We start from the raw sequence: 27,397 nt of genomic DNA on the forward strand, positions 1-27,397 counted from the left end.
ACCAAAAGATCAGAAACTTTCTCTTAATGATGCCCGTCTATTTTTTTCAGTTAGAATAGGTCTCGACTAGGTCACTAGGTGAAAAAACGTGGTTTTCAAGCCTTTCAGTGGCTTTTGATTCCGAAATAGGGAAATAGGAGTTCACGGGGGAGATAATCACAGAACATTTTCATTCTTCAAATGAATTCATTTCTTCAAATTTTCAACACGGGTGGTGTAGAAAAGGAGGTTGAGCAGCCGTTAGGCTGCGTTAACCGACTGGTTTTTACAAAAATATAAGTTTAATTATATTGAAACATTTGAAGGTCGGTTTCTTTGAAAATGTCGAAAAATTGGGGCCCATAATCCAAGGGTACATCGAAAAAAGGTACATCTATGAAAAATTTGATCATAGGGTACATTGAATCTTGGAGTACATCGAAGACCTATGATCATGCGGTGCATCAATAGGCTTACTATTATCACAAGGTATTGTCGACACAAAAAAAGTGATACCCAGTGTTTGCGGACTTACTGTGAAAAAAATAAAGTTTGGCCAAGGATTTTCAACAAAAAATTTCGCGGGTAAAACACTTTAGTGCATTTGTGAACTAAAGTGTTTTGCCCGCGAAAATCTTTTTTGAAAATCCTTGGCCAAACTTTATTTTTCGACACTACAAGGAAACCTTTTAAGTGGTCCTTAATGCCAGCGAAAACGACCTATACAGTTCGAAAGAGCATGTTCCAAAACCTATTAATTTAATTTATTTATTGACTAAAATATAAATTATGAATATTAAACAGGAGACCAGATCATGCCCCTCACGAGGCTATAGACCTGGTAGGAGGGCGAAATAAGGGGAAAGCAAGAAATTAAGTCCGATAGAATGGGGAAAAATGGGGAACGAGAATTAATTGACATGATGTGAGAAGATATGAGTGAAATGGATGAAATAACCGAAAAGGGGGAGAGGGGGCAAGGTAAAGAGCAAATTCACAAGGGGGAGATCATAGTCTATTAATTGAATTATTGAGCAGGGAGACAAATTCACCGGGGAGGAGGAAGTCATGGGTATTACATATTGTAAGGTATTCGGTCAATACCTTAAGCCTGCTCGGCTTTCTAGCTAAAACCCCATTTTATCACCAAACTCTGACATTGTAAAAGTCTGTATTTTCAGGTCGAAACTGCTCGCTTTCGCTCACAGTCTCTCCCACATAATTCCTAGACCTGCAATCGTCATCGTCGCTGTCGTCGCGCCTGCCGTCTCTTCAACGCCGACACTCTCTCGTCGACGCGCCACAACGACACTCCGCATCCCGCTCTACAGGCTCGGCGCCACTAATTGTCACCCATTAACCCCGCCCCTTTCTCGCCCTATATAAGCCGACGTTTCTCTGAAACTAGGCAGTTCTTACGGGGTCCGTACCCTTTTACCGTTTTCCCTCTGTTGCCCGCTTTCACCCCTTTTCATGTAACATTTAAGAGCGCTAATAAACTAGTAGTTGAGTATAAAAGTCTTGCGTTGCTTACTATATGATAGAATTCCATATGGGAATTGTAGTAGAGAAGAAGTCATTAACGTCAGGCCTAACACAAATTAAAGTCATGGGTCGTCTAGCCGAATTGGACAGTCTGACATACGACTGGATATTTGGAAAATACGCTGCGCCGCATATAAATTTACCAGTCGGTTCACGTCGCCTAACGGCGACTGAACCTCCTTCTCAACACCACCCTTCTAGGTGTTACAGCGCCTGCGGCGCTTCTCACATGGTTCAAACAATCGGGGTATCAGAATTCTCTTTTTCTTCTGGTCCTATAACTTTTCTTCGATTGTTGGTAGTAACTCTATTTTCCCTCTCATCAATAGGCAGGTGACCCTCTAAATATAAAGTTTCAACTTTTGATTGATCGGCGGCGATGCCGCCACCCTCCTCTGAATATGGCAAATATGGCAAACTGAGTCCATATTTAAACAAATTCTTATTCTAGAATTTGCTTCTTTTTTTAAGGTAACCGAGCTAGTTTCCTTTTCTCATCTTCGAAAGATGCGTTTAAAGTATTCTTTTGAAGTTGTTGACTTATCAGCGGCGATGCCGCCTCCCTCCCCCAAATTCTTTAAAGATTTTTTTTCGTATACACGGAAATCTTCTCTTAGTTTAATTTGATCCAAAACGTTCTGCTTCCTAAATTTTGGACTGTTCGGCGGCGATGCCGCCTCTTTTCTCTGGAGTACTTTGAAACTAAAACTATTTCACATATTTCTAAGTTCAAAAGTTAAAGAAGCTCCTTATTCAGTCTATTTTGATTTCAATCTTTTTCATTCGTACCTGAGTGCTTCACAAAAATTCTCAAAGTTCTTAAGAAAACAAAACTTCTTGATTTCCCTAAATATCTCACTCTTAACATGTCTACCTACTAAGTTCCTGATCGTTTTCTTTTATTTTCTCTATTGTGATTGTGTTAGTGGCTTTTGGTCCATCATCTCAAATAAAAACTAACTAACTAAAAAAAACAAAGAAACACATTTTGAGTTTAAAACGATCGGCGACAATGCCGTATGACTTCCCCATGAAGATTCGGACGAAAGGCTTATTGTTAACTACTATCAGTTTCTGACTCGGTGTTTGTAGGATTGTGATTTTTTAAACACCGTCAAAGTTGGACCTCAATCATCCCTTCTGACAGAATTGTAGCGGTGTGTACAGAGTCAACAGAAAGATAGCTACTCCACCCTTTTGTTCTAAAATCTCGACCATAATTACAACTTTCATATACTGACTATGCTCTTATCAAAACAAAAAACCAAAAAACTTTTCGGACCTGGCGGGAACGAACTACTACCCCATGGGTGAGAGTCATCTGCGTAGACCGCTACACCAAATACGCGCGGCCGGGCGCTCTCAAGAATGCAGTCAAGAAACACCGTGTCAGTAGTTTTGAGCTTTCAACCACCCTGTCGGGACACACCTTTTCTGAACGCTTTCTACTGTTGAAATCGACATCGTCTCCAGAAGACGTCAAATTTGATATTTTTGAAAAAAGAAAAGTTCGGGCATCATCTAAGGGAAATTTCCAATCTATCTATCTAGGTTTCATAAAAAGCGGTCCACTACGGAGGGAGTTATGACATGCAACAAATAAACAGACACACGGATCTGTTGAATATTATTAGTAAAGATAAAGTAAGATTAATTGTGATTTAAGTCTGCGATGGCGGGCTGAGTAAATATCGAGAATTTCGAGACGGTCGAGGTAAGAAGAATAAGGGATGTTGCATCGTTGTAGAACTTTTCTAGTGAATAATCTGAGTGGTTTTTCAAGTTTTTGAGAAAGAATGCTAGAAGGTGTAGGAGAGTAAACAACAGAGCAATATTCAAGTAAGGGCAGAACATAGGTGTTGAAAAGATGTCTGTAGAGTGATATAGATCTAGACTTGAAGGCTTTCAGCAGTTGATTACAGCGGAGTACAGCTAACGAGGATAATTTGGAAATGTGAAGGTCGAATTTGAGATCTGAGTCGGTTAATAGACCCAGATCCCGTACTACTGTAGATTCGGAGATGGGGATGGCGTCTACATGAAATGGGTGACGAGAGTTTTCGGGACCTAGCCTAAGAAGAGAGGTTTTAGTGTGGGCTAAAGGCAGAGCGTTGGCGGAGGCCCATTTGGATACTAGGTTTATACCGTGTTGGAGGAGAAGGTCGTGGGAATACAATTTGATATCATCAGCAAAAGCGGCAAAATGAATGATTGGTGGGAGTTTCAGGAGTAGGTCGTTAATGTAGATTAGGAATAAAAGGGGACCTGATACAGTTCCTTGCGTAACACCCGAGGGAATAGGAGAGATTTTATTGTCTAGGGATCCGTTAACCATTACTGAGAAGGTGCGTTCTTTGAGGAAAGCTTCTAACCAGGAGATGTAAAGGTTTGGCAGACCAAAGTTAGCAAGTTTTTGATCAAAATAATGTGATCTACTTTATATTAATGTGATCTACTTCTATTAATCAACTTTCAAAAGTTGCTTCCGTGACCTGTAAGTGTCAGAAATCTCTCGCCTCCTCCAAATCCTATCACGTTTGTAATAAACTGCGGCGACACTTTCACAGGTAAAACGGGGATGCCGAGAAATGGGTGATCGGCAGCCCGGAGGAGGTTCAAACGGGAACAACCCGCAGTTCAAACCCCGGGCCGCCGGCAGCCTGCCTTTGAGCTGCTGGCGGTTCAAAATTTGGGCAGCACCTACCCCCTATTATTGGTATTATACTTCGTTCTGAATACGATTTCTACTTTATTAGTCCTATACTTAGTTAACAATGTGTTTTAATGTAGTATTGTAATTCCTTCTTCGTTCATTTTCCCATATTCTCCGGACTTGTGATTTTTTCCGATTTTCACTCAATCTTTTTTCATAAAAACAAGTTACGACTGTTATTTTTGACTAATTTTCTTTTCGAAACGATAACTTACTGGCCTACCTCATTTCCAACTGAAAAATATTAACTTCGTTTCAATAAGAAATTTAGCGAAACAACCCCATTTTCATTGAAAGATGTTTGAAAACCGACTTCCGCAACGCCCAAAAAATAAGAATTTTCAACCGATTTTCATTTCGGAGCAGTTCAAACTTACTTACTTACCTTTTTATCCACCTGAAATCGTATATTAGACTGTTCCGAAATGAAAATCGAAAGGAAACTCTATTTTGATTTTCGAAAAGCCGTTTTTCGTTGCCAAAGTCCAAATTTTGTTTCGAAAATAGCTTCCGACAATTTTCAATAGATAAATTTAACTTTTCTCTACATTTTGTAACTTGTTTTCAGTGAAAAAACTCGAGTTTAAGCGAAATACGCTTTGAAAATGGGGAAAAAATGACTGCCGGCGAATAAAATAAAAGTGATGTGGATTTACGGTAAACAACACGCTCGGCCGGGATACCGGAGTGTCGTTGCGCTTTCCAGTGGAGGCTTCACTGCTTCCTGGCTGTGAGTCAATTAGCAATTAAAGAACAGATTTTAAAGCAAATTTTTAACAGAAAACACAAAAATCAGAGAAAGAACAGATCATTTCGAAAAAAGAAACACTTTTCTACAAGTGTCGGAAAGCAGAGAGTAGTTCCATTGTTCTAACACTTATCAAGATTCCAGAAGTGTAACTGGAAACATTAGGTTGATTCATAAGTCATTTAGTACTCTGAACAAGACTTTCGAACATTGGGAATTTGGCAAAACTAAAAAGAATTGTAAGTGGCAGTGTATAATTTACCGTAACACCTCTAGTGAGGTGTCGACAAAGAACTATGCTCAACGCGGTATATATTTTTCCTTAAAAGAGATATCAAAAAGTTGTCAACAGACAAAATATAGCTGAATACTTATAAGATATTTCTTCAGTTGGAAAAAGTGTGATAGCTCATGAGGGAGTTGAGATATTGAGCTCCAAACTCTTCCTACTGGGAGCACCTCTATTAGAGGTATTACTGTATTTAATCTTGTTATCCTAATCTACATTCTATGAAAAACATTTTATCTTAACTCTTTTCATCACTCTATCAGAAACCAGATTGCAAGAACTTGTTAAAATCACTATAGGCATACACCTTGAACCACCATTCGGCCGCCACTGGCCTGCCGACGAACCACCGCTGACCAACCCGCGGTTCTTCAGCCGCCGTTCAGCCACCAGTCAGCCACTTTATCAAAATTATTAAATTTTTAGAAATAAAGACTGTCATTAGACTAGAAAGGATTCTGAGGTATCGTACACAAAATTGTTTCCACAAAAGTTGTGAGTTTCTATAGGATTCTAACAATTTTTACTTTGGACCACTTTTGGGCTGTTTGCGGCTTGCCGGCCACCAGTCGGCAACCCTTCAGCTGTTCGCGGTTTTTTCGGCTGCCGACCGACCATTTTTCGCCTGTTAGCGGTTCTCAAGCTGCCGATCACCCCATTTCTCGGCATCCCCGTTTTACCTGTGTTGAAAACGTGTTCGAATGGCGCAGGTGGTTAGCGTCTAGGTGGAAAACAATTTTGGGCTGGTTCGACCCCTTCGCCATTTTTTCTTTTTTTTTTTGTTTGATTTCTTTTTTTCCCAGTTTTTTCAATGTTTTTTTCTGGAAGCTATCATATAAGCCTTTTTTGTACCACCATCAACGTGATTCTCTTCTGAATCCCTTTCAATTGATGATTATAAGAGAGATCTGCCGGTTGACAGATGGAGGTGCCGCCAAACTTATATGATAGCTTCCAGAAAAACATTGAAAAAACTGGGAAAAAAAGAAATCAAACAAAAAAAAAGAAAAAAATGGCGAAGGGGTCGAACCAGCCCAAAATTTTTTTCCACCTAGACGCTAACCACCTGCACAGGTCGTCCGCCACGGACGCAATATGGGCGATATATGGGCCGCGCGTGGACTCAGCACGAATTCGCAGAGGATTGTATGTGGTCCGTAAACGGTCCGTTTTGAGTCCGCGCGCGGACGTAGTCGCTCTCACCGCCAGCCCTCTCCCTACTTTGTTTTCCGGTTGAGATCGTCATTTAACAAAGAAGAATAGAGATAAAATTACTATTTTATTTAAAGAAAGATAAAAGGAACATTAAAAATGATAAAAATAAGAAGGAAGACACAACAAATTACTTAGAAATTACAAATTTGTCCGCCAGCCGTGTCCTTGAAATCCATCGAAATCCAATTGTCGTAGAAGCAGTTTTCAGTCGTTGATTTCCGTCTTTCCCTTTGTATTTCTGAAAAAAATAAATTACTTGCTGAATAAAACATAATTATTCAGTTAACTTACTTTCGAAAATGGTTTCCTCCGGACGAAAACATATGTCGTGCTTGTGAAAGTAGTTCTGGCCAATTTTATCTAATTTCCTAACTGAAAAAACTTATTTTGAATATAAAATGCTGAATATTATCACAAACCTTTGAGGAAATCGATGAATTGGTTCCATTTCAGCTATCGCCGCTTCTTCTCTTTTTGGGGCCAACGGACTGACTGAAAACACAATAATTGTTTGATCATTCACAGTAAAATGCAAGAATTTTTCACGAAAAAAAATTAATAAGGAGAAATTTCAATAGAGAAAAACATAAAGTAAAGCGAAACTTTCGAAAAATAGGGAAAGAAACGTAAAAACTCCGTAAATGATAAAAAAATTATCATTATTCGAGAGAAGTCCGAGAGCTTTGGAAGAGCTGCTGCATGCCACGGCCGCGGCCAGCGCGCCCATATACGGTCCGCGCGCGGACGCCTGCCGCCCACTTCCACCTCTTTTCCCGAAGTCCACGCTGCGTCCATATACAGTCCGCAGCGGACCAAATTTCCGCTGCGGACTCTATATGGACGAAAAATGGGACTGAACCCGCATGCGGTCCGCACGCCGCAAACTGCGGCGACACTTTAAAAACGTGTTCGAATGGCGCACACAGGTAGTTGGCGTTCGGACCGCATGCGGATTCAGTCCCATTTTTCGTCCATATAGAGTCCGCTGCGGAAATTTGGTCCGCTGCGGACTGTATATGGACGCAGCGTGGACTTCGGGAAAAGATGTGGAAGTGGGCGACAGGCGTCCGCGCGCGGACCGTATATGGGCGCGCTGGCCGCGGCCGTGGCGGAGTTTGTGTTGACTTAGTACGAAAAGTTCGATAAGTTTGTGTTGGAGCCGAACGGAAGTGCTTCAGCTCTTGGGAAGACGATCTGCCTCTTTTGCGACGTGGTGTCGTTTCAACATAACAATGAGGGATCATTTTCAACTGCAAACAGACAACGTAGATTTTGAGCATGTCACGCCTTTAAGGCTGTTCCTTTTAAAAATTGATGCAAAGGACATGTATTCCTCAGTTATTACAAACCAGCCCTTAGCAGAACGTCTCAATCATAGATTTATTGCAAACAATAATTTAAAATAACAATATCGCAATAATTGAAAAAATATATAATTTATGACCGATTCATGGTTGCCGACGATTGACGATGTTGTTGTTGTTGACAGCGAGAAGCAACACGGGGAAATCTGAAAATTCAGGCGGAGAGAAACGGTTTTAGTTCAATCAGAACACTAACTCGACTTCCACTTCTTTATGTTCTGATGTCTCCACCTCTTCGACGGCTTCCTCTCCTAATTCTTCCGACTCAACGGTTGGCTTGATGAACACATGTTACCGTTTCGTCTAGCCACGCGCCTCTTGTCCATTCTGAAGAAATTTTTCTATCTGTCAATTGTATTAGTTCGAAACGAAAGTTTACCTCATCTACGCCCGTTTTCTCATTTAAATCATGCGTCTTCCGGAATCTCGCCTGTGTCTGGTGGTGCAGCGTAGTTGACGTCGTCTTTTCTTCTTTTCCGTTTACTTCGAAACCTGAAAAAAGTTCGATCGGAGAGAATCGTTTTGTTTCTTCAGCAACTAACACGAAGCACGTCGGAAATTGATGTAGTCGTTGATTTGGAGTACATTTTTGACGTCGTTTCTCTTGTTTCCTGAAAAATAACAAAACTGAACTGAAAGTATGTGAAAATATGGCAAAAATACGTAAACGATAATGAAAATTGTTTGCGAAATTAAAATTTTTATAAATTTTCATTGAAAAATAGAAATATACGGCAAAAAACGGAGAAAAAATCGATTAAAACACGATTTTCTCATACTGTTGTCTGCCGCTCGTAAAAAAAATCGAGTGAAATTTCATGTGCGGCGCTTGCGTTAAGCTCCGCCTTGACTCCGCCCATGACTTCCAGCCGCACTTGCGTTTTGAGCGCGAAACTTTTTTTAGAAAATCCTTGGCCAAACTTTATTATTTAGACAGTATAAGGATAATTTTAACAGAGAAAGGTAATCTTGACAGAAACAATTAGAAAAATGAATAAACGATAAGTTCGGAAAAAAGATCTTCAAGCAGTATCAGGAAACGCTTTGAAAGCATCATCAATCGCCTTCATTTCACTGCCAAAATTCTTTCCAGCGGCGAGCATTTTGACCAAAATCATGTACTTGACACCATCTTCCATATAAGTCACGCGACTGATTCCGGAGACGTTGGTCTGCAAGAACAAAACATCAAATTAATTTAATTACTATGAATCATGGATGGACGTGCTGTCGTTTTTCTTTTGTCTGAGGCGATTTCCAAGAACCAATTGGAAAATAAAAGGCAGACACGTTTTCGTTACGAAAGAAACGAGTGGAGAAAAAAACAATTACCGATACGAGAGCTTGGAAGAATCCTTGATGCATCGATTTCGATTCAATTTTCGTAATTATAACATTGTTGATTGGAGTTTCTTCCAAAACGGAAACATTCGCTCCCTCCAATTTGGAATAATGAGAGAACACTACAACTTCGTAGCCTTCCGATGGATTTGTGTTTGGAACTCCTTTTTTCAACGATGCAACTTCATAGAAACGAGCAGAAGATGCCGAAAACATGAGACTGTGACGACTTTCGTGGCGTTTCAATCCAATTATCGTTGGGAAGGTTGATTTGCAATTCGATTTTCTGCAACGGAGTGAAACTACACCGTCTTGTTGATAATTATCCTGCAAAAACAAAATCAATTTTGGACACAAAAATTATTGGTTCAACTCACATCTGTCAAACATCCAAATTTTTGAAGCCACTCGAGTAGTTTTTGGCCCATCGCCTGAAAATTTCGGATGAAAAAATGGATTTTAAAAACAAAATACACTACACATGTGCGAGTAAAAACTTTACATACAAAAAATACGTAAATTATGTTTTCTTTCAAAAGAAGAACACTTGTTTTATGACAAGAAAAATACTACCGAGCGGAAATCGTGCCGAGACCATATCGCCCAACGAAATGTTCCTTTAAATGGCGGCCGTACTGTAGAGCAGTCATTGTAAACTATTTTTTCTTTTTTTGTGTGAAAGAAACGTGAAAGCTATAAAAAATCAGGTGGACACGGGAAAAATCAAATTTTGTTGCAAATTTATTGAAAAAGAAGCACGAATTTTTGTTAAAAAAATATTAAAGAATATATCATTCAAGAAAAATTTCTGTTTTTTGTGATAAGTCTTGTTTTTGACCCATTGATCACAGAAAAATTCGATTGAACTGATGATTTTTTTTAGAATTTATAGTAAAAGTTCTTTAATTATCATACATATTCACACTTTGATTTAATACTAAATTTTTTGTCAAAAACTATACTTTTTTCAATAAAATTTCAAAAAATTCGAAAATTTTTCAAAATATGTTTCGAAAAGGGCCGAGTAGGAAGGCCGGGCCGGGTCAGGCCGAGAACATTTTGATTTCGGCCCAGGTATGTGTCCGGGTGGCGTTGAGCGCCTCGCATTTTCAGCCGAAATTTGAAAATGCGACGAGAAAGAGTGTGCGAAATGGAGAGACGCAGACGCACTCTCTCTCTCTCGATTTTACGCACTCTCTCTCGTCGCATTTTCGCCCACTTTGAAATCTTTCAGCGCCCAAAGCGCCTCCATAGGCACATCCCTGTTTCGGCCCGGCCCGGCCCGGCCCGTGAGAAGTCTGTAAAACAGGAACATTGTGTGAGAAAAGACAAAATGTTTTACTCGAAACCAGACTTGTCACGGGCCGGGTCGGGCCGAAAGCAGAAAAATTCTCGGCCCGCTCGTCCTGTTTAAAAAATTTTGACTTTTTTTTCGAAATTTTTCAAAAAAAAGTATAATTTTTGACCAGAGTTTTTAAACTTAATCAAAAGGTGAATACGCATGATAATTTAAGCACTTTTACACTAAATTTTTGAAAAATTTACAGAAAATTTTGTTAAAAAATGAGTACCCATTTTTGAATCCGGGCCGGGCCGAGAGAAAAATCGGCCCGGCCCGATTTTTGAGAAGTCTGCTCAAAACTGATAAATTCAATAAAACCAACCTGCTGATCGACACCATCTGTGGCCACTGAAGCGACGACCACGGTGACCTGCTTGCCGCTTTTCAGCGAGCACGAGAGCAGCTGCTTGTTCATCACCACACTTCTTCTTCCAACACTTCGTCTCGTCTAGTTGACTCCAAATATTCGAGACGATTTCCGGATGGGTCAAAAGACGGAGGGGGTGGTTATGTGAGGGAATGAGGTTCCACCTGAAAATCAGATCGAAAATTATATACTTTGGGAGAGAAGGAGGAAAGCGATGTTCTTTTTTTTTTAAAGATTTTGCGTGTCTAGATATCCGGATATCTGCCTGTACGTATACCTAGATGTCTGGATGTCCAAAATTATCAACTGCCGAAGATATCTCCGGATGCCCGAATGTTACTCTGTCTGTGCTTCCAGTTATTCGGATGTCCTCAGATTTCTAGATATCAATACTTACAAGTCGGTGTTCCGAGCACTTTAATGATCTCCACTAGCTGATCGACTCCAGAATCTCCTGGGAAGATTGGTCGACCGAGGAGGAGTTCTGCCATCACTGTTCCAGCAGACCAGACATCAATCGAGTTCGTGTAGTTAGTGGCTCCAAAAATGAGCTCCGGAGCACGATAGTAACGGGAGCAGATGTAGGAGACATTCGGCTCGTTGCGTACCAAATACTTTGCCGATCCGAAATCACAGAGCTTCAAAACTCCAGTCTCCGGGTCGATGAGCAGATTCTGTGGTTTAATGTCACGATGGCAGATTCCGATTCCATGGATGTAGGCGAGTGAACGGAGAAGTTGATACATGTACAACTTCACGTAGATCATTGGAATCTGTTGTCGTTGTTTCGAATAGTGTCGGGCCACTCTGAAACAGTTATAGTTATAGACATCTGGGGTGCTTTTAGCGCGTCTAACCTGTAGACAGTCTCTGGAACGTATTCGAGTATCAGATTCAAATACAATTCATCCTTCTTGTCACCACTTGAATAGAAGAAATACTTGAGTTTGACGATATTTGGATGGTTCAACTTCCGCATAATTTGCAATTCTCGATTCTTGAATCGTTTGTCTTGAAGCACTTTTTTGATTGCCACCATCTCGTTGGTTGTCGACAGTTTTGCAAGGAACACGACTCCGAACGATCCGTTTCCTATGACTTTCTGATCATAGTATGAGATTTCGACCTGAAAATCAAGGAAAATGAGTTATTTGAAGACTAGAGGAAAGTTGAATTAATTTCTAAATTCACTATTTTCTCTATTTTGTACAAAATTATTATCAATTCCAACTCAAAACCAACCTACTAGTTGACTCCAAATATTCGAGACGATTTCCGGATGGGTCAAAAGACGGAGGGGTGGTGGTTATGTGAGGGAATGAGGTTCCACCTGAAAATCAGATCGAAAATTATTTTTATAGAGAGAGAGAGAGACGGAGAGAGAATTGAGCGGAAATTAGCAGAAAAAACAAAAGAAAATACGATAAATGTAAGCAAAAATCTGATTTTTCCTCAAAAAGTTAAACAAACGTTCCAAAAATATACAATTTATCACAAATTTCTCCGAAAAACAAAATATTTCAGAAAATTTTCAGCCTAAAAACAATTATTTGTTTGTTTGTTTCTTACGGTAAGCGTGGGAAAGTTCTGAAAAGTCCGCAATTTTGCGTCGACTGCGCTTGCCAACGCGCACACCATTTTGAATTTTTTCTCTGGACTTTTTCGCTAAAAAACACATTTTCCGATAAAAATTGTATTACTTATCCGGCCTTTCTATTATTTTCCCACCAGAAGTAACGTTACCCTTTTGAAAACACTAATTTTCGGCCAAATCACCTTCAAAAACACATCAGAATGTGAAACTCCGCCCACTTTTTCTAAAACGAACCCCGCCTCATTCGATACTCGTTTTTCAACCATTTCGGTATCTTAAATTTACAGAAATTTCAAAAAACCAGCTCGTAATTCAGCTTCCCCGTCTATTTCCGCTTCAAGGCTTTCAAAATGAGTATTTCTGAAAGTGGGAGTGGCCTAAAAGTGGGCGGAGTCTGAATTCCTACTCAGTTTCTACTCAATGTGTCCAATTTTCCATGAAATTCGTTGGTTACGTTCTCCTTTCTGAAGAAAACCGCCCAAAACCTCAAAAATCTGTGTGTCCGAATGTCCGTCCCACCTTTTTAGATCAAAAAATTGATTTTTAGGCTCAACAACCAATAAAAATTTTAAAAAACTGATTGAAATTACCTTTCCAGATTTTTTCGCGCCGAAACGGGTCTCGTCGCGATCAGCTCTCAATGATGTGGTTTTTCAGCCGTTCCTCGTCTTCGCCACGTCTTCTGAAGGTCTCCTGGAAGTCTGACGTCATCAGAAATGAGGTTAAATGCTCTCCACACTAATTAATCACCATACCGCCCGTCTTTTGACCTGATGACGTGGAAAAAACAATGACATCACGTGCCACGTGGAATTTCTCACGCGGAAATTTATTTTCACGTGGAATTTTTCTTTTTTTCAAATTATCTTTCGGCTAAAAAGTTAATTTTTTCAGATGATTTGTCTCCTTTTTGACTTTCTGACGCCGACGGACACCTGGACACACCGATGGACAAGTGAGAGCGATTTGGAAGGAATTCAATGATTTCTGACGATTCGCCGATCGGTTTTAGCAGGTTTTTTGTGACATTTGAGATTTTCGAAGCAAAACTAAAAACTTTTTGCTGAAATATTGCTTCTGAATATGCTGAAAATCGGCGCCACTTTAATGTTCAGATTTATCGCGGCTCCGAAACATAAATCATGCGCTAAAATCTCGAAAACCTGTCTTAAAAATCTCAATTCGATGATTTTGATGTCTTTCTGTGCTAACGAGTGTTCATATATTCAATTTACTCATTTTCAGACAGAAAATTGTTGCTGAAATCGCTGAAATTCGACCTAAAGCATATTTTGAAAGTTTGAGACATTTCTCGTAATATTCCGTGTCCAAATCTTCAATTCAGTAATTTTCCCTGCTGAAAATAACTTCAAAACTCTGAAAAATCCGAAATTCCCGCCTCAATACCTCTAAATTCCTCCTTCGAATGTGCTGAACCTCTGCGTGGTGAGGGAGATCCACGGGATTCTCTTTTTGGAAATAATAAATTAATTTTTAACGAAAAACTATGAATCTCGGCTAATACAGCACCTTTTTTGATCAAGAGGCGGGCATTTCCTTTGATTTTTTGAATAAAAATTTGAATAATTTCAGTTTAAACATCAATTTCAGAAGTGATGGAGACAGCAGTAAGCGGTGCGAAGCTATGGGGTATCGGAGAAGAGATACCGAGGTAAAAATGGTTACTCTAACGACATTTTATCAATTTTTTAAAAGTTTTCAGATGAAGATCGTTCGCCGGAAGCTTCTAGATGGTGTCAGCGGTGTTCTCGAAAGATGGGCGGCTCCTATGCAAAATGGAAGCGATGACACCCGAAGAATCGTCGCCGGACAAAATCAGACACCGCTGATCGATATCTGGGATGTTCCGCCAGATTTTGCATTGATTCCGCCCATTTTTGATCCACTTAATACTCAAATTGGCTGAAAACTAGTTTTTTTTTTAAATTTCGAGCACTTTCTTTGCGTTTTAAACCAGTTTTTTCTTGTTTTAAAACGGAAGTGTCTGGAAGTGGCTCTGAGAAACATTTTATTCATAAATCATGCAGCAACGTTGCAAAAAGTAGGCGGAGAGATCTGCATTTAGTCATTTAGTTCGTGGAAATCACAATTTTTGAGTATCTGAGCGTCGGCGGAACATTTCCTGCGTCTCTCACCGTCGGCAGTGGTGCCGCGCGCTCTCTCGTCTGATTTATTCCGCCGCCCAGTTTCAGTAGCAATGAAGAGAGCAATGGGCAAAGCAAATCCATGGAGTGTCGGAGAAGGCATTCTTCCAAATTTTCAGATGAAAATCGGGCGCCAGAATCTTCTAGATGGTGATTTTCGATTCCTACCTATGCTGCAGTGCAGACTTCGAAGGTCCTGTGAAAGATTGCTGCTGAAATTGCGGAAACATGACTCCGCCTAATCTTAGGCCGTGAGGTTGGCTGAAAAGCACAAATCACTCCGAAACAGGCATCCTTTCTTCCGTGGGCGGAGCATCTTCTATCAACTAATTTCTCTGAAAATGCCTTACGAAAATTTTCAAATCGGCCCGACCAGTCGCAAGTATGCAAATTTCTTACTTTCAAACACCTCTATCCCATTGAAATCCCGCCTCAATACCTCTAAATTCCTCCTTCGAATGTGCTGAACCTCTGCGTGGTGAGGGAGATCCACGGGATTCTCTTTTTGAAATCATTTTTTAACGAAAAACTATAAATTCCGGCTAATACAGCACCTTTTTTAATCAAGAGGCGGGCATTTTGCAAATTTTTTGAATAAATAATTGAATAATTTTAGTTTCAGCATCGTTTTCAGAAAAGTGGGCGGAGCTAAGTGTAATACTTGATTTTTCAACAGATTTGCAGATTTTCAGTCGGTTTTCTTTCGTTTTTAGCTAGAAAGCGTCTAATATTTCAGAAGATATGAATCGGTGGTGGCCAAATTGCTAGACTGGAGAAGAATCAGCAATCTATTGGTTCAAAACAACTATTCCATGGATTTTATCCTTTTTCCTTCTAATTCAAATAAAAACACCTTCATTTGTTCTATTCTCTGCCAAATTTATGCTTCCAATCGTTTTTTATCTCATTTTCTACCTTTCTAGATGCCCAGAAATCTCGAATAAGAGACCGATGTTCTTAACAACAGATGGTATCGCAAACGCGCCCCATTGCACTCGATGGAATTGAGAGAGAACTTTTGTCACGATGCAGTGCTTGTAGTTAAACTACTCAATTTTCCCTCGAATTTTTTGTTTTCAGGCTGGAAAAAATGCTATATTTTTTCTCTATAAAATTTCAGTTCGGAATTCATTAATTTCTTCTCGAAAATCGCTGAAAACACGCGACTACAGTACTCGGAAAGGCGCATACCGAAATTTGTTAATTCGGGTCCCGTCACGATCCGCCCATTTTTCGAGCCACGATGATTTATTTTCCACGCGGCAAATCGAGTTTTCTCACTGATTTCTAGCTGGAATTTCCGTGATTTTTCACAGTTTTTGCTCATTTTTCATCGGAAATTCGTTGAATTCATTGAAATTGTCATGAAAATCTTAATTTTCTGCTGGTTTTGCTAAATTTTTGCTGCTTTTCCGGGCCCAGAAATGTTTCAGATCGTATATTAGAGATTTTCAACCGATTTTCGAGTTTTTAAACAAATTTTAGCTTCTTTGTGAACAAAGCATGCAGTTTTCAACGGTTTCCGAAAAAAAAAATCAGCAAAATCTTACATTTTTCAATTTTCTGCAGATTTCTCTGAAAAATTGTTCCAAACTGCTCCAAAAGTGTTTTTTACTAGGCAATTTGTTTCATTTGTTGAATTTTTCTGCTAAAAACGCGATGAAAATCAAGTTTTTTGGCTTTTTTCACTCATTTTTCGTTTTCAAACCCCAATTTTTCAAATTTCAGCTTCTATTTTCTTCATTTTATAGTAGAAAATTCCACTGTTTATCTTAAATTGTTAGTTTTAGTCATTGCCGATATTGATGGTCACTTTTCAACATTTTTCTATCAAAAACGCAATTTTTCAGTTTTTTTCTCTCATTTTTAACATTTATCATCAAAAAATCGGCTTGAAATTCATAAATTCGGAATTTGATACTTTTTCTTGAATATTTCTTTCAAAAAACTCATTTTTCTCGTTTTTCTTCCCATTTCTCACCAAAATTTTAATTTTCCAGGTATTCTTCCAACATCTTCAACAGCCGGCGATTCGTTTTTCTATCGCCGACGTGCCGTCTCCACTCGTGACTTCGAGTTTTACAAAAACTGAGAATTTTGTGTCAAAACTGTCTAGAATTGAGGATTTTCAGAGTATCTGACACTTTAAATTGCCATAATTTAGTTTCCGCCCAGAATGTTGTGATTTTCTACAAATATTCGGCAATTTCAGCGATTTTGGACTTTGCTCAGCTAATTTTGATCGATATTTCACTAGTTTTCACTTTGTATATCAATCACTGAAAATTCCAGCTCTCCTCCTTGTTGCCATAGAAATTTTACTCAAAATCTCTCCCTCTCCCTTCTAGTTTCCTGTCTGTCTGCCAAGTTTCCAGCCCCCTCTCTCTAAATTCCGCTCAATTTCCTTTCTGGCAGTTTCGAGAGGAAAAATTTAGAATGAATCAGAAATACGTTTATTGATTAATTCCGAATAGTTTACTTATTCTCATCTTTGCACATTTCTTTGTCCATCATCGATTTCAACCCACAGGCGACAGTTTTTAGATTATACTCGGCGTACTTGTTACGTTCCCCGTTTACTTGAATCCATGGAAGCTGGAAATTTCGAGTTTTCTGGGTGAAAATGACTTATAAACGTACCCATGCGGATCCTGGAGCCACATTATAACGATAAGAGTTCTCATCGTTCAACAAGTACTCTCCTTCCTCAGATTCAGCGCACTCTTTGATTCTGAAATTCAAGTCAATTCTCTCTCTGAAAATCCATATATCCAACTTCTTCCCCTCCTCGGTATCCGGAAGACAGTTGAGACCAGCGGGATATGATTTCAGACCCTGGATACATCCTACTATAACCAGCCAATCTCCAGCGATATGCTTCTTGGAGCACATTTGTAGTTTGTTCAAAGCACACTCTACAGCTCCATGAAGACATTTGTTGCTGAAATTCACCAGAACATTGCTGAAAGGGGGCGTGGCCTCGGGGATTCAACTTACACATAATGTCCCTTTACATCGTGTCCCCCGGTAGGCACTGCATGGAAATCTAGTCTAAAGTCACTTGAGAAGTTTGACTTGAACTTCTCATAGAATGGAACTAGCTGATTCTTGACGAATCTCGATGTATCCGGACATCTTGCAATTCCGAAAACTTCTATCAAGTCTCCGGCTGAAACTGAAACAGCTGGAATCGATAGAAATAGAAGGGATAGATAGAATGGGGACATATTCAATAGAGAGTGTGGAAATCAACGGCTTTTATTCAGTTTATCGGGAATCTATTCATGTGAATATGCATATTTTAACAATGATAAGTGATATGCAAACAGAAAAAATTAGCATATTGAAATGTAAAAATGTGCTGAATTTTGATCTTCTAATCTTCCACCTTCACAATTTGCTCGAATCCTGGATATTCTGGCATCTGGAGTTGCATCTCCTCCACTAATCCACATGGAACAAAACGGCCACCGAGAAAGTGTGGACCTGTCCAGTTTCTCATGCAGATTTTTGGAAGTGTCAACGAGATAACGGCGTGTGGGTGGATGACGTCATCTGAAGTGTCTTCTGGTGCACCCCTCTCCACATCCCATCCAGATGGGATATCGATTGAGAAGACGTGAATTCCAGACGCACGCACTGTCTTCAGAATTTGAGTGAATGGTTCGCGTGGTGGTGGTTGGAAGGAGAAGCCGAAAAGAGCGTCGACGATGAGTGGGAAGGTGTGAAGATCGGTGGGAAGAGTGGGTTGTATTGGGATGGACGAGGTTTCGCATTGAGTTACGAGACTCTTCATTAGCTCGTTTTTGGATTCCTTCGGGTAGACGATGGATGGGTTGAAGCCCTGGAAAAATCGATTATTGATAAGCTGGAAGCGTGGTTTTCCAGCAAAATCCGGCATTTTCAGTCTATATCAAGATTAGATAGGCTAGATGGGATCTGTGGTATTGTTTCGCTGAAAACTGGTTTAGCCAGGGAATCTAGACCTAATCGTCTAGTTTTCCGCTAAATCCGGCATTTTCAGTCTAATCGATAGGCTAGAGGAGATCTTTGGGACTGTTTCAAGGAATCGCTGAAATCTAGAAATTGTGATGTGAATTTCCTGGCTGAAAATCTCAATTTTGGTGGAAAATCCATATTACTATTGCTAGATTTTCGGTTTGAACTCGTGATTTCTGCTTTTATGTGAATTCTATGATTCTCAGAAATTAAATCGGATCCTCTTGACCACGCCCACTTTGTAATTTGTAGTTTCCTCTCCTCAGGTTGTTTTCCAAAGCTCTCCCAGACATGTCTAGCTAACTTAGTATCAAAATTTTCCCCTAGCGGATTTCTTATTTTTGCCTTCTCTCCCCCCTCTTCCGCCCCCATCTATACACATATTTACGATACAAAAAGAAGAAGAGGAGAGCTCACAAATTGTTGAAGGTGTCTGGCACACACGAATCCGTCGCCTCCGTTGTTTCCGGGTCCACACAAGACGGCGACGTTGCCTGAAACCGGAATTTTCGTGTTTTTTCTCTATCTATAACTCACTCTTTGGATAGTGAGCAGCGATAGCCTGAGCAGCGGCCAAACCGGCCAACTCCATCAGCTGTTCGACTTTGAATCCGTACTTGCTGAAAAGTTGCTCATCGATTTGAGTGGCCATCTTTTGGCCGATGAATGAGACTGTTTTTTTCGAGATTATTTGAACCATTTTTCTGAAATTAAGAGATTTTTTGGAAAAATGTTAGTTTAGTCGGTGAAAAACGGGTTCCACGTGAAAAATTCTGGAAAAAACGGGGAGTTTTTTAGCTCTATTTTGAGGGATTTTCAGCTAGATTTCTGCACCTGCTTGAAATTTGGAGAAACTATGGAATTTGGCAGCTAAAATCGCTCGAAATTTGAATTTTTCGTCAAAAAGTGTAAATCAGTCTATTTTTCTCTGAACCTCTCCGAATTTCTTTGCGAAAAAAAAGAGCACATATCGAATAAAATAAAATTTTATAAGAATGCCCCCCGCCGGCATCTCATAACAGAAAGAAAGAAAGTATATTTCATCTTTCTTTCTCTGTCTCCATCTAACTTTTTAACGGCACTAGCTATTGGTTTTCTTCTTTCTTCTCGATATCAATTCTCTCCTTTTCCATCCCGTGTTATTCCAATGATTTCGTTTTTCGGAGGAACACTAAGTGATATGATGTTGATACTAACACAAACAAAAGAGAGAAGAGAGCGCATCTCTCTCTTTTTCTCTTTCCCCCTCACCGTCATCATCACCACTCTAATGACGTCAGAAACAGTGTCCGTCGGTCGGGAATCACAAAAAAAATCGAAAGGGAAACTTGGAAAAAAGTGGTGACACCAAAAAAGGAAGAAAAATGATGGGGTTATGCAGGAAAAGAGATTAACGAGACAGAGTTGAAACCCTCCGTGTTCGATAGAGCGCGATTGCTATTCTTGTCACTTTTGGCTTCCAATTGGAGCATTGATTTTCGTTAGAGAGAGGTTTTATCGTGAGGAAGTTTGCTGATAGTGTTTCTGGATTGATTAGGAGGTGCGTAGAGTTGTTTCTGCTGGAAATAATAACTAGAGAGAGTTTTTTGGCTTGGAATCGCAAATTCCGAGTTTCAATAAGTTTTCAGTAAGGTCTTACGGATTTTGAAGCATAATTCAGTCTAGAATTTTCAGATTCCGCCAGTTTTGATAAATTTTCAGAATTTGATGCGTCTAAAAATCAGCGAAATTATACATTAGGACCTTCTAAAAAACACAATTTTAGTCAATGACTTTCTCGGGATAGATGTCGTTTTCCTCGTTTCGGACCAATTTTTAGAGCCAATTTTTGTGTAAATTTGATGTTTTAGTGAAAATTTTTGGATTCTAGCCTTTTTTGAGTCAAAAATACCCAAAGAACCGTGGTAAATGAGGATCAATGCCCCTGACGAAGGTTTTTAATTCAAAAATCAGAACATTTTGACGAAAAACACCGAAAAATGACGTGTTTTGTCTTAAAAATCCGACTGAAACTGGAAATTTTCGATTTTTCAGCCTATTCTTGATCGGCAACAAGTTTCGAATCAAAATTTCTCTGTCTCCTTTATTGATTTTTTCCATCTTCCTCATTGTTCCCAAATTCCACTGCTTTTTCAGCACATTTTATTCTGAGAAAATTCTGAGAAATGACGCCATCATCCTATTTCCCCCCGTATGTACGAAAAGCGTCCTCGGGGTTTTTGACGTTTTTTAGTGTGTTGCTGTTGTTTTGTTATTGGTTTTTTTTTGTTCGTCTCTTGTTCTCTTTTCCTTCCTCCTCCCTCTCCATCAACCTCCGTCTACTACCTCCTCCCCCACACGAGGATATCACCTTGCACGGATCGGCTTATCCATATCTATGTATATATATATGTATGTGTTAGCATCTATTTCTCGTCGTTTGCGCCGGGTTTGCCTCCCCCCTCTCTGAGTTTTTTTATGGAGCTGAGAGAAGGAGCTCTCCTAGCTGCGTGAGAATAGTGAGCTCTCAGTGTTGCTCCGCTTCTCTACGACGACGACGACGACTACAACTAGAAGGAGAGGGCCCCCTGAAGACGACGTCTTCATCGATTCGCCGGGCGCCGGCCAACAACGATAGCGGGGTAAAAGAAGTAGAAGGAGAAGACGACTACTTTTGAGATGACGTCTGTCGTGGTGTCTACGTCTCTGTCGCATATCTATCACTGGATAGAACACGAGTGAGAGAGAAAGAGAGAGCGGCGTTGTGTGGAAAACGGAGTGAAAAGAGAAATGGAGAGAGAGAGGAGAGGCCGCCCCTGTCTGCGTCACTGTCTCTGATTCCTTTAGACGGGCGGACGTCTGTCCGCCTGCGTCTTGGCGATGTGAGGCGTCTCTAGCGGGGGAGACGCTGCGTCTCTGACCCACAATACGCTATATACATGGTTTTCCATTTGGCGGTGTGGCGGCCTGATGGAGGTTTTTCTCCCTCTCTCGCTTTTCCATCCTTCCTTCCCCAATAGCAGTTTACTGGGTGATTTTGGTGTGGATTTCTATGGTTTCTCTGGGGTCTCTCTATAGGCTGAATTTTGGCGCCACAGGTTAGGTGAGCGAGGATTCAGAGAAGTGGGCTTATCGATTGTCTCCGGGGAACACGATGAGTTGGCATTAGGGAAAAGCGCGTGGCATTTAGAGGCGGATTGAGGATTAATCTATTATTAGAGAAGAAAGAAGTGATTCATATCCTAAAAGTGGTATGTAGGCGTTAATTCAGGGAAAATTGGAAATTCTAGATGATTTCTGACCGATTTCTCACTAAAAACTGTGATTGAATCACGGGGGTCTTTTTTTCAATCTGTTGGCCAATGATATCAGAAACAAAAAAGATATTGATCAAAGTGATGGTTTTATATCATACATATGAGAACATGGAAACAAAGAATACAGAAAATCTTAGTTAACTGACGATTTAGACATGAAAATATTCGATTTTTTGATGATTTTAGTAGATTTTCAATCAAAATCTGGGATTTGTCATTTAATTTACTTCTATTGACCTCATCGTCTTTGCTGGTTGCTCAGCCCGTAGTTTTTGGTGCTTTTATATCACCAGCGATTTAAAAACTACTCTGAAATTGCCTTTCAACTATTTTCCGTCAAAAACTCAGTCATTCCCATTAGTTTATAACATTTTTGTCTGAAATTCGGTGAGATTATTGTGGGAAATGGGTTCCTGCTCGTATGATTGCCTAACATCCCGGAAAATTTGACTTTTCTGTCCTTTTTAATATACATTTTCTCCGAATTTCTCAACTTTGTCGCTCTGAAATTGATATTTTCCGTACTTCATCCCGCTTTTCTCTCTACCTTTTCACCTTTAAAAAAATCTCACACCACTTTCAAAGTAACTACGATAAACCGCTATTTAATTGTGGTAATTACAGTAGTATTTATATTCAAAACTAGAGATTCTTTGGTTCTCTCTTCCTTCCTTTTCCACGACGCTTTTCCCTTTTCCGTTTATTGATTTTCTCTCCTTTTCTCTAATCTTCGCCCTTTTCCTCTCTAATTTCCGCTCAATTCTCTCTTTTTCTATCTCTATATAAATAATTTTCGATCTGATTTTCAGGTGGAACCTCATTCCTCCACATAACCACCCCCCTCCGTCTTTTGACCCATCCGGAAATCGTCTCGAATATTTGGAGTCAACTAGACGAGACGAAGTGTTGGAAGAAGTGTGGTGATGAACAAGCAGCTGCTCTCGTGCTCGCTGAAAAGCGGCAAGCAGGTCACCATGGTCGTCGCTTCAGTGGCCACAGATGGTGTCGATCAGCAGGTTGGTTTTGTGTGGGAAAATTCAGGGAAACTTGAGAAACTTTGAGATTTTGAGCGGTTTTTCAGTCCTTTTCATGTGATTTTATTGCTGTAAACGGATTCTAGAGAACATCTTGGTGTAGGAATGATATCGCTTTGTGAAGTAGTGAATCCAGTTTTTTCAGCGGATTTTTAGCAAAGTACTGCGTAGATAATGATATTTGGCTGAAAATCCTGGAAAATTTGAGTCTTTTCGGCTGTTTTTTGAGGTTTCGTACGTAATTTTGAGCTAAAATCTCTAATTTTATTTCCTATTTGACAAGCTGAAGGGTTTTGGCTGAAATTGCTCTGAAAATTCAAGAAAATTGAGGAATTGTATCATAGTAATGTTCCTGTGATTGCGCTTTTTGCACTTGTATAAGCACGGCACGTTTTTTGCAACCGCGCTCTACCGAAACTGAAATATTGCGTGCGAAATTGAGAGGCTCTGAGAAAACGAGACATTTTTCAACGGCATTTCGGTAGAGCGCAGTTGTAAGAACTGTGCCGAGCTAATATTCTCAATTAACCTTTTCGAACTCATCTAGACTGCTTTTGATTCAAAAATGAGAAAATTAAGTCTGATTTCTACCCACAATCTCGTTTTTCCATTCGTCACATCTGTAATTTCTTCAAAATACTAATTGTCGTTCGTTTTCCCCAAAAAATCACGTGGCACAACCGAAAATTTTAAAAATTTTGAGTTTTTCTCACAAAAACAAAGAAAATTGTAGTGTGACTCACGCGAATTCCACTCATTTCGTCATAATTATAACAGAAATGATTCCCGCTCAAAATATGACATTCACAGCCTTCTCAAACACGGTCATCGATGAGAAAATGACGGTAATTAGGGATTAGTCATTGGGAAATTAGAGAAAAATTGACTGAAAAGTACATTTCTATGATTTTCAGGTCGAAATCTCGTACTATGATCAGAAAGTCATAGGAAACGGATCGTTCGGAGTCGTGTTCCTTGCAAAACTGTCGACAACCAACGAGATGGTGGCAATCAAAAAAGTGCTTCAAGACAAACGATTCAAGAATCGAGAATTGCAAATTATGCGGAAGTTGAACCATCCAAATATTGTCAAACTCAAGTATTTCTTCTATTCAAGTGGTGACAAGAAGGATGAATTGTATTTGAATCTGATACTCGAATACGTTCCAGAGACTGTCTACAGGTTAGACGCGCCAAACGCACCCCAGCTATCTATAACTATGTTTCAGAGTGGCCCGACACTATTCCAAACAGCGACAGCAGATTCCTATGATCTACGTGAAGTTGTACATGTACCAACTTCTTCGTTCACTCGCCTACATCCATGGAATCGGAATCTGTCACCGTGACATCAAACCACAGAATCTGCTCATCGACCCGGAGACTGGAGTTTTGAAGCTTTGTGATTTCGGATCGGCAAAGTATTTGGTACGCAACGAGCCGAATGTCTCCTACATTTGCTCCCGTTACTATCGTGCTCCGGAGCTCATTTTTGGAGCCACGAACTACACGAACTCGATTGATGTCTGGTCGGCAGGAACAGTGATGGCAGAACTCCTTCTCGGTCAACCAATCTTCCCAGGAGATTCTGGAGTCGATCAGTTGGTGGAGATTATCAAAGTGCTTGGAACACCGACTCGGGAACAGATTCAGAGCATGAATCCAAATTACAAAGAGTTCAAATTCCCTCAAATCAAGGCACATCCGTGGAGTAAGGTGTTCCGTGTCCACACACCGACCGACGCCATCGACCTCATTTCGAAGATCATTGAGTACACGCCGACGTCTCGACCAACACCACAAGCGGTATGATTTTTAAGTGTCAATTAGAGAGAGATGAGTCATCATTTCTCTAAAATGAGGAACGGATGTTTTCGGGGGGTTTTATGGGGAAGAAATTCCGGAAATTTGACCAAAAATCAGCGAATTGATGCTTGAAAACATCGTTTGGACATCCGGACAGACGGACAGACGGATAGACAAAATTCGTATAACATGACGCACACAGATGTAAATACCGCTATATAGACATCTAAAAGTACAGAAATCTTGGGATGACGGACATTTGGATATCTGGCCACACAGATTTTTATACATCCTCACATGTAGACATAAGACGTCCAGATGTACAGGCAGAGAGAAGAATCTAGGCTCCAAGATTGTTGTAAATTCCGATATCTGAATGACTGGAAATACAGACAGAGTGACATCCGGACATCCGGACATCTAGGTGTACAGACAGACACACAAATCTGAAAATGAGGATCTCTAGGCACTCATCTAGACTTCTAAACGCCTGTATATCCGGATTAACAGATAGAGATCTAGACACAACTACAGACAATGGCATTGTCCAAAAAGCCAAAAGACCCGAGATTTTTTCTGATTCTTATCTCCATTCGATCCTGCTGAACTGTGTAGCCAACAATCTAATTCCAGGCTTGTCAACACGCGTTCTTCGACGAGCTCAGGAATCCCGAGTCGCGCCTTCCATCGGGACGACCTCTGCCGACACTGGAAATGGACGGAACGACTGGAGGAGTTGAGGTGTCGACGACGAGCGGAGAAGATGTGGCTGGACCATCGGCCTAAGGCCTTTCTTTTAATCTTTGTGTCTCTCTTTAATTCTTTTTTCAATGTATTCTTTTGACTTGATTCCCCTCAACAACAACCCGACCTTTCTTTTATCATCATCAATTTCTCTTTTCTCTCTCCCCAATTAAACACATGGAGTCATAATACGAGACCGTAACCTTTCCCATTCTCCGCTTCTCTTTATTAGCAACTGTGTTGTAGTAGAAATGATATATTGTCTCTTGAATCCAAGGATTCTCTGAGCTCATTCTCTGATTTTTTTGTTGGTTTTCTTAAAAAGAAGCATTTCTCCTCTCTTACCAAAATGGCACCAAAAACTTTCTTCCCCTTCTCTTCTCTGTACATTCTCTCTCTCTTTTTCCCTCTACTATTCTACACTTTCTAGCCAAAATGATTGCTCTCTCTCTCTTCCTTTTCTCACTGTGTGTCCCAAAAGTTTCTTCTGTCGTTTCTCTTTAGTAGGTTTTCCCTTTTTTCCCCGCCAATCCCCCGCCGATTAATCTGTGCTTATTACCCCCGAAATCACTGGATTTTTTTAATTTTTCCCCCTTTATTTAAGACAACAATGGTATTTTTCTCTCTATTTTTATTTTCTTTTTAATTCTTTATTCCACTCCTCTCTCCTCCCATCACTCGTGAATATGATGATTGATTTTTACCCCCCGAACACCACCACCCCCCAATTTATTCGTAAAAATGATATCTCCATTCTTTTTGTCTATTTTCTCTCCCTCTCCTGGATCCTCTCTTGGTGAATTTCGTTTTTTCTTTATTTTCTGCTGGAAAAATAAAAGTGGATCGATTTTTGTCCATCTACTTCCCCCCTTCCACTTCTTCTTCTTCCGAAGCTTATTGCCGATAAAGATCGGAAAAAGAAGAAGCAGAGGAAGACGCCTAGTCCGAATCTTGGTAAATCATCTTCCCAGCCGTCAGAAGATTCAGTCTTCTATCCGAAACGAGATATTTTGAACTTCTTCCAATTTCTGTACTTTTATTGATTCTCTCGAAAAGAGAAAAAAAAACTGAAGAAAAAGAGGAGAAAATCATGGTAAGATTCTTGATAAACTGCTAAAAATGAGTTTTTTGAGTAAAAAAAATATGAAAAACTGTCGAAAATAGCTGAAAATCGAGTTTTCCGAGGCTAACGACTACAAACTACAAATATCTGTTAGCCTCAGCGAAAAAACATTTTTCTATTCTTCAACTCATTTCCGATGTTATTAACTTCAGAAATACTCAATTTCCGTCTGCTAGAATAATCTCTAGCTATCTGATATACTTTTTCTAGAAAACAACCGTAAAAATTGGTGAAAATCGGTGAAAAACGACTGAAAATGACTTTGCTGAGGCTAACGACTACAAACTATAATGTTGAGTTAGCCTCAGTAAAAAAATTAATTTTTGTTTTTCTTCTATTTTCAGTTTTTTCGGCCAAAAATCTCAAAAATTCCACTCTTATTCTTAAATTCGTCTTGTTAACTGTGGAAAAACATCTGAATATTCAAAAATGAACAATATGTTGAGGCTAACTGACTACAAACTACAAAAATGAGTTAGCCTCAGCAAAACTGGAAATTGTTGGAAATGTTGATTTTTTCAGATTTTTGAAGACATTTTTGCCCAAATATTACTAAATCGCGCTTAGAACACCTGATTTTTCTATTTCAGATTCAAAAATAGTGAAAAATCAGTAATTTTCAATCGTTTCAAGCTTTGCTGATAGTGAGGCTAACTCACTACAAACTACACTTTTGAGTTAGCCTCAGCAAAAAAAAATGAAAAATCTCAAATTTTCGCGTTTTCGTTCATGT

General features: G+C 39.8%; 6 protein-coding genes across 6 annotated transcripts; 2 read left to right on the forward strand and 4 right to left on the reverse strand.

Annotated features, from left to right (window-relative positions):
* Nucleotides 1-8,875: 8,875 nt before the first annotated feature.
* GCK72_003477 (uncharacterized protein) lies at nucleotides 8,876-9,622 on the reverse strand (the record flags this gene model as incomplete). Its single annotated transcript, XM_053724078.1, has 3 exons — nucleotides 8,876-9,025; nucleotides 9,186-9,521; nucleotides 9,572-9,622. 3 exons carry the CDS (start codon nucleotides 9,620-9,622, stop codon nucleotides 8,876-8,878), a joined length of 537 nt encoding a protein of 178 aa, XP_053592723.1.
* A 1,570-nt stretch (nucleotides 9,623-11,192) lies between these two features.
* Nucleotides 11,193-14,424, forward strand: GCK72_003478 (uncharacterized protein; the record flags this gene model as incomplete). The annotated part of the gene is made up of 5 exons (XM_053724079.1): nucleotides 11,193-11,302; nucleotides 11,352-11,484; nucleotides 11,540-11,619; nucleotides 14,091-14,169; nucleotides 14,221-14,424. 5 exons carry the CDS (start codon nucleotides 11,193-11,195, stop codon nucleotides 14,422-14,424), a joined length of 606 nt encoding a protein of 201 aa, XP_053592724.1.
* Nucleotides 11,290-12,763, reverse strand: GCK72_003479 (uncharacterized protein; the record flags this gene model as incomplete). The annotated part of the gene is made up of 3 exons (XM_053724080.1): nucleotides 11,290-11,710; nucleotides 11,761-12,029; nucleotides 12,680-12,763. The coding sequence occupies 3 exons, from the start codon at nucleotides 12,761-12,763 to the stop codon at nucleotides 11,290-11,292; spliced, it is 774 nt and encodes a 257-aa protein (XP_053592725.1).
* Nucleotides 14,425-17,137: 2,713 nt separating the features above from the next.
* Nucleotides 17,138-17,889, reverse strand: GCK72_003480 (uncharacterized protein; the record flags this gene model as incomplete). Its single annotated transcript, XM_003107455.2, has 4 exons — nucleotides 17,138-17,257; nucleotides 17,303-17,393; nucleotides 17,439-17,603; nucleotides 17,660-17,889. 4 exons carry the CDS (start codon nucleotides 17,887-17,889, stop codon nucleotides 17,138-17,140), a joined length of 606 nt encoding a protein of 201 aa, XP_003107503.2.
* Nucleotides 17,890-18,038: 149 nt separating this feature from the next.
* GCK72_003481 (uncharacterized protein) lies at nucleotides 18,039-19,361 on the reverse strand (the record flags this gene model as incomplete). Its single annotated transcript, XM_003107319.2, has 3 exons — nucleotides 18,039-18,506; nucleotides 19,079-19,155; nucleotides 19,199-19,361. The coding sequence occupies 3 exons, from the start codon at nucleotides 19,359-19,361 to the stop codon at nucleotides 18,039-18,041; spliced, it is 708 nt and encodes a 235-aa protein (XP_003107367.2).
* A 3,519-nt stretch (nucleotides 19,362-22,880) lies between these two features.
* GCK72_003482 (uncharacterized protein) lies at nucleotides 22,881-25,583 on the forward strand (the record flags this gene model as incomplete). The annotated part of the gene is made up of 4 exons (XM_003107358.2): nucleotides 22,881-22,973; nucleotides 23,906-24,174; nucleotides 24,221-24,797; nucleotides 25,431-25,583. The coding sequence occupies 4 exons, from the start codon at nucleotides 22,881-22,883 to the stop codon at nucleotides 25,581-25,583; spliced, it is 1,092 nt and encodes a 363-aa protein (XP_003107406.2).
* Nucleotides 25,584-27,397: the final 1,814 nt, after the last annotated feature.

The sequence above is a fragment of the Caenorhabditis remanei genome, chromosome I (genome assembly GCF_010183535.1).
Source record: "Caenorhabditis remanei strain PX506 chromosome I, whole genome shotgun sequence".
Taxonomy (NCBI): domain Eukaryota; kingdom Metazoa; phylum Nematoda; class Chromadorea; order Rhabditida; family Rhabditidae; genus Caenorhabditis; species Caenorhabditis remanei.